This window comes from Macrobrachium rosenbergii, chromosome 44, assembly GCF_040412425.1.
Source record: "Macrobrachium rosenbergii isolate ZJJX-2024 chromosome 44, ASM4041242v1, whole genome shotgun sequence".
In the NCBI taxonomy this organism is placed as follows: Eukaryota; Metazoa; Arthropoda; class Malacostraca; order Decapoda; family Palaemonidae; genus Macrobrachium; species Macrobrachium rosenbergii.
Window position 1 is genome coordinate 43,557,433 of NC_089784.1, and position 6,733 is coordinate 43,564,165.

Sequence of the window (6,733 nt, forward strand, 5' to 3'; positions counted from 1 at the left end):
TAGATAAAATCCACGGTTAAGGTGATATATTTTACTTGAAACTCTTTTATACAAATAGAAATAAAAAAAAAAATTCGTATCTGTCGTTACCGCAAATAGCTTTTAGTCACCTATAAATTTGTGAATGAAACGTTCGGCCATATGCCAAACGCTGCCCATTATTATATTTGGTTTCCAGCACAAACACCATAAAAATGCAAGTATGAAAAAAAAACAAGAAAACGGAAGCAAGGAAAACAACCCAATAGAAGGAAAGGCAACATTACCTGGTTTGCGATGATGTTCTTTCTCCCTGTATTATCTTAGGAATCATAAAATACAAAGCAAAGTAAGGCTGAGTTGAGGCTGGCAAAGATCACATATGCACACAGAGGTTTTATTTGAGCTCTTTTTTTTTTTTTTTTAGTTCTTGTTTTGAAGGGTCACTAAATGTAAAGAAAATTTTATGATAAGATAAAACTGCTGAATTCAAAGTCAATGCCTTAAGAGGTCCATTTCCATGGTTTGATAAGATAAAAAAAATGTATTCTTTCAAACTCGTAGACACCGTCATGAAATGTGGCCTTTATTTATTTATTTATTTGCAGGGAGGCTAAGTTCAGTAGTCGATGCGGATAAGAGATAGGCTACCTGTCTAAGAACGTAATGGTTAATTACTGTGCATTTCAGGGCCGTGTCTAATTGATTTTCGTTGATAAAATCTTACCAAAGCATGGCTCGTAATTTGGAAACGGCTATTTGAAGCCACAGCCTAACTGGCAAAAATATGCAGTGATGTCTAATGTTGATAATTAAGGTACTTATCAGAGTAAATCAAAGAAATTTAAAGGGAAACTTAGCTAAATCTAGCAGGCTTGTAGAAAGAGGCTAGTAAAAAGGCATTACTGAAGGCCTTCCCACTCATTGATACTGTAGCATGACGTACTTTACCAGTGCTTTATGAATGAACACTCAGATGTTGGTAGTAGTAGTAGTAATAGTAGCAGTAGAGAGAATTTTTATATTGTTTCACACACTCAAACACCCACCCTGCATTCTCTCTCTCTCATCTTTTCGATGAGTCATGTCTCTAAGTAGAGTACAATAAGGGAATGGGCATCAAATGAGAATATTAGTTATGTAATATAGTTCACTGGTGCAATTCACGTTTCCTTTAACTTGAAATATGCACCAAGTCTTACAGAAACACTCCCTGTGAAAACAACCACTGTTACCCTGGAGTTTCTGTTGCTTCATATTGTCTCCTCAAAAGTTGGAGTTCGCATATACCTGCTTAGTCCTGCTCAATGAATGTAACATGACGCAAGTGTTCTAACCTTAACTTCCTTAATGCATGATCAGTCCTATAATAAATCCACAGTGCTTGTTATAGCTCGCTACTCCCCCTTCATTATTTTATTTGTTTGCTTCTGTGTCAGTTTTGTTGTTTCTGTACGCTTGATTCGTTCACTTGAAACTGACACTGATGTTTGTAGTAGGGTTGTTGAGTGGTTGTCAGTGAGTCTATGTTTTGCTGGTTTTATTTACCTATTTATTTATTTGTGTATTTGAAGTTACTCATTATTTCAATTTTCAGTTATTTTGATTATTTCATTTTCATCGTTTATTATATATTTTTACATTTTTCCTAGCGATTTAGTTTGATATATTCTCTGTGAGACAGGTAGCAACAATTTAAGGTAATTTAGCCTTGTGATTCTGACTTCGCGGGTCCAGGGAAACATAAAAAAGAGGAAAACAAAGGTGAATTTCATATGAGCTTAAGGCTCTTGTTACTGAGGAAGATATTACGTAAAACACGGGGCAAACTTGCAGGAGTGTATTTACATAAATAATGTTAGTACGGGAAAGAGGAATGCTAGTAGATTATTGATCCTGGAGGGGATTCCTATGGGATGATTGAAACTGGGGAATTCCAGACACAGTCCAAGAAGCTTCCACGATATAGGGTCCCTCTGAAATGAGAGATATGCACATTATACGCCAGTAATGGAAATAGACAAAAGAATAATGAATTTGAAGCTGCACTGAGGGTGCCAAGGGGCTTCGATGAATTAATGATAGCTTAGCACTGCCGACACTCGAGGAGCACGGACATTTGACAAGAGATTCGGTGATTACTGGCTCAGAATTCAAGTAAATGTTACAAGACAAAAGCGTGACTGAATGGAGGTCTTCCAGAGCACATTACCGTAAGGCAGGGTCCGTGGATGATTTGCGATTTCCGAGGGCGAGTTTCTTCATGTGTTAGGATGCGGGGCTTCACGTAAAAGGGCAATGTGTGGGAATTTCACAAAGGGCCGGGCAATGGCATCAGGCAGGTCAACGGTGAAGCGAACACGTGGCTCGCGGTCAAAGGGCACGAGGAGAAAGTATACTTTGAAAAGGGCCACGTGGTTAGCTAAGGGCACTGCCAGGGGCAGGTGTTCGGGGACTTCTTCACTCTCTCTCTTCCAGCGTGCGTGTGAGACCGAGGCCTCGTGGTTTTCTGCTTTTATCTCCTCGTATGGGGCAGGGGGTTGAATCATTTTCAGCTGATGCCCGTAGGGGGAGTTTTGCCTGTAAGAAAACGACCAGACAGAAATCACTTTTGCCTCGAAGAAAAGATCTGCTTAAAGGGAGTGGCCTTAAACCGTTTTAAACCCTTGTATTCTGACCGTGTGAAGTCGATAGACAGATGTGTCTATCGATCGAGCAGCTTGCAGTAAATGAAAACAACAAAACAAACAACAACAAAAAAAAAGGGGGAGGCAATTTGCTAGCGAGTTCTTGCTAATCATAATAATATACTGTATATAATTTAATCAAAACTACATTGTAGTGCTGAATGATACTCGTAACTCATAGTCCAAGTGCTTGGGCTATGTTAATCCACTAATCCATTGATTATATTGAACTTTATTGAAACTGAAGGAAATATGAAATAAAAAAAACAAATATTGTAATATAAAATTATGTAAAAGGGTATGTTGTTGTTTGTTTAAGATGATGCCAGCCTTCTGTGAATCAGGGTCTTGCGCTTTGAGCAGACCGGAAGTGAAGAACTTTCGATGGAAATAGAGAAAATAAAATTTCGATAATGATCGCATATGCTACTCAAGGTATTGCTTATTGTACAAGAGGGTCAAATATTTGTGTTTCTACGATAATATTCATACTATTAGGAACCCTGCTATTACGTCTGATGTCATAGTTTACGTCACAACTAGCCTTTCTCTAGGTGCGTACTAAGTTTACCAAAGTTTCCCTCTAAATTTCTTTGATTTACTCTGATAAGTACCTTAATTATCCACATTAGACATAATTGCATATTTTTGCAAATTAGGCTGTGGCTTCAAATAGCTATTTCCAAAATACGATCCATATCCGATGCTTCGTCAAGATTTTATCGACGAAAACCTATGAGACACGACCCTGAAATACACATTATTAGCAAAAAAAAAAAAAATTAAATAAATAAATAAATAGATAAAAACACACAAATATCAATAGTAGTCGCTTCAAGTGACGGAAATATCGTTATACTGTAAGAACTGCGGAGCAATGCATTCATGACCTTATTGAATGTCATCGAAATGCTGGTTGCTTCATTTAGAATAGTTTAATTGGCTGTCTTTCATTTGCAACGTAGTAGTTAGTATTTAAGGGTATAGACGTGTATACATGGTGTATGTATGTGTAGAAACCTCATGGATCCACCTTTGACACCAATGTAGATTAGACATGATATTAACTGGCAGAGGATCCGTAAGAAAACCGTGCATGCACATGAACAAAGGTAGCAAAAAGCAGGGTTTTTATTCGAATGAAATTGCACATAAAAAGTTTACTGAAAAATCACTAAAGAATTTCTTGAATATAATATAACTAGGAAGCAATATTACACGGAATGTTCTCTGTGATATTCAGAATACCATTGAAGAATTTATCAACACAACAATCTGGCAAACGACGTTAGAACCTGGCTTAGCAAGAGAGAGAGAGAGAGAGAGAGAGAGAGAGAGAGAGAGAGAGAGAGAGAGAGAGAGAGAGAGAGCGCAGTCACTTGTTTGGTTCAATTTATAGCAATATCCTTATGTGACGATTGTCTATCCTGTTACCATCTGTTCACTTACATGCCAAGAAGGCTAAAGGAATACGTTGCTACCCCTGATATGTTATAGTATTGTGTCGTGATGTTCAGAGATATGTCACAGTTTACTCGACCTTGTCTATCGACCTGTTTATTAAACGTGAGTAACAGTGGCGTCGAGAAATGGGTATGCAACATCAATATGACTGTTGTCTCCCTGTCGCTGTCCTGGTTTGCTCTTTGCTGAGATACCAGTTGGATTCAGTGTTGATATGGGCAGGACATCTTTGTCGTAATGCCCACAACATCTATGATAAAGTTTTTAAGAATTCTAGAAATTTCTTAAAGATTTAGATTTCCTATAGCGAAACCTACGCCATTTCAAGTTTATACAGCAACTGCCTTAGTTTCTGAATCACTTCACCCACTACATTCAGACATGTATGCCATTTTTTATGTCACGATACCTTTAAGGATGCGAGTGTAGGCAGAGACATGGTCAACCACTAACTGATTTATTATCAAGGAATTCTCACAAGACATTGGCTTCCGTGATCGGAAAAGTAATGTAGGACATTAGAACAAGAAGGGCATAATTTTATGATCAGGTGTGTTTTCTCACACCTGAAAAATACCTAATAATTCTTTGTCATGCATGAGAAGAGTTTTCTAAAATATATGACTCGAAAGTGTAAAGACCATTGATCCAGCCATCGATTTATGTTTTCTGGGGAAACCCAATGTTCTACAAGGGGTCGTGTTTTGTTGTGGATGGTGGTCGCCCGGAGGACCTGCCGGAGGGCCTTACAGTACTCCCTCACCAAAAAAAAAGGACTTAGGAAGATGAATCATCCTTCAGAATGTATGCTGGTTTTAATCTGTGAGATCCAGGTAGTTCTTCCATCCAATGACATCTCATAGCACTTATATTGACATTGCAGGATGGGGTGAGGTCCTGAGTAAGCAGGAGAGAGGGGCGTCGGTGTGCATCTATCCTGACGAATACATATTTTATACACTGTAGTTCTGCAGGGATGTAGGATTTCTTAGCCACAAAGTATTTTTTCCTTGCTGGCATGATTTTTGCTACCGCTCTACAGATATTGGAAGAGGTGGTGGGTTCATTTGGGCCTTGAAATACATCTGCAGGTGTTGCTAACGATTGTCTGTAGAGTGCCTCAGTGGCCAAAGCATTGAGTGCTGTTCTCGGTTCTAATAAAATCCATGGCAACTCCTTTCTCCACCTCCCATCTTGACATCTGGCAGTAAGAGCTGCTTTAAGGGAGTGATGGAATCGCTCGACCATACCGTTGGCTTCTGGGTTGTAGGCCGTTGTATGGTTTAATTTTGTCCCGTTATATGGCGTTGAGGGAGCTCCATAGTGCCGACTTGAAATTAGCTCCCCTATCACTGGTGATGCACTGAGCTAACCCAGTTGGTCAGAGCTTTCACTAACTTTTTGCAATCCCCTGTTTGAGAGTTGTTGCCTCAGGCCATCTGGTATTTCGGTCGACGATGGTGAAGGGGTATCTGTACGCCTCGGAGTCGGGTAGGGGCACTCAATGTCGACGTGAATATGGCTTAGGCAGCAGTTGGTTATTTGGAATTCTCCTATACCTGATTTTGTGTTCCTCATAACCTTGGACGTTTGGCGGGGGAGACATTCACAAGCCCATTTCTTAATGTCCATCCTCCTTGCCCACCAAATGTACCGTTCTGTCAGGATATGGGTGGTGGAGTGGCCTGATGGGTTTGACAGATCATGGTTGAGACTGAAAACCTTTCTCCCCAGGGCCAGCATTAGATAGGGGCGAGGACGTCCGGTAATCATTTCACCGGCAATGGTCGTCTCTCTGTCATTTATGGTGAAATCCCTCCACGAGAGGGCAGAACTTTCCTGTCGGAGGCAGTGCAGGTCAACATCATCTATCTGGGCTGCTGCAATCTTGGGATGTAATATCCCGATATGGACAGCGTTAATGGTGTTTCTGGAAAGGGCATCTGTGACATTGTCGGAGGAGCCCTTCAGGTACCTGATGATGCAGGAAAACTTGGAGATTGCCAACCAGCAATCTGTCTTTTTTGTGAAAGCGTGGACTAAAGGCTGATGGTCTGTTTGCACCAAGAATTGCCATCCCTCAAGCATATGACTGATATGTCGGATGGCGTGGTGGATTGCCAGCAGCTCTGTTGAACGTGGAGTATTTCTGTTCCGCTGGAGATAGCTTTTTGCTGAAGTATGCCAACAGGCGACAGCCATCATCTGTATCCTACTCGAGCACTGCGCCCATCACTGTGCTACATGCATCTGTGGTTATTGTAAGGGACCTATGGGAGAGAGGAAACATTAGTGTTGCAGCAGAACCAAGGGCTCTTTTGGCTTATTGAAAAGCCATTTATTGCTTATCAGTCCAGCATAATGATTTGGGTTTTCCTTTCAAACATTCATACAAAGGGGACATGATTTTAGCCAGGTTGGGTATAAAACAGTGGTAATAATTGATCATGCAAAGTGATTTAATGTTTCTTGGCCTTGGGAACTTGATAACGGCTTGGACCTTCGTTGGTAGAGGTTTGACTCCTTCCGAGCTTATTTGATAACCAAGAAATTCAACTGTATTTCTTGCCCATGCACATTTATCTTGTTGGACTACTATTCCA

The 6,733-nt window shown here is 40.2% G+C and overlaps 2 protein-coding genes across 2 annotated transcripts; both read right to left on the reverse strand.

Moving 5' to 3' along the window:
- Positions 1 to 4,907: 4,907 nt before the first annotated feature.
- LOC136829617 (uncharacterized) lies at positions 4,908 to 5,378 on the reverse strand. The gene has a single exon (XM_067088464.1). The coding sequence runs from the start codon at positions 5,376 to 5,378 to the stop codon at positions 4,908 to 4,910; it is 471 nt and encodes a 156-aa protein (XP_066944565.1).
- A 120-nt stretch (positions 5,379 to 5,498) lies between these two features.
- On the reverse strand, positions 5,499 to 6,332 carry LOC136829618 (uncharacterized). Its single transcript, XM_067088465.1, has one exon. The coding sequence runs from the start codon at positions 6,330 to 6,332 to the stop codon at positions 5,499 to 5,501; it is 834 nt and encodes a 277-aa protein (XP_066944566.1).
- Between the last annotated feature and the right edge of the window lie 401 nt (positions 6,333 to 6,733).

Excerpts from the sequence above, each read along its gene's own strand:
- LOC136829617 (XM_067088464.1), bottom strand. The coding sequence starts at position 5,378 with ATGGTCGAGCGATTCCATCACTCCCTTAAAGCAGCTCTTACTGCCAGA.
- LOC136829618 (XM_067088465.1), bottom strand. The coding sequence starts at position 6,332 with ATGGCTGTCGCCTGTTGGCATACTTCAGCAAAAAGCTATCTCCAGCGG.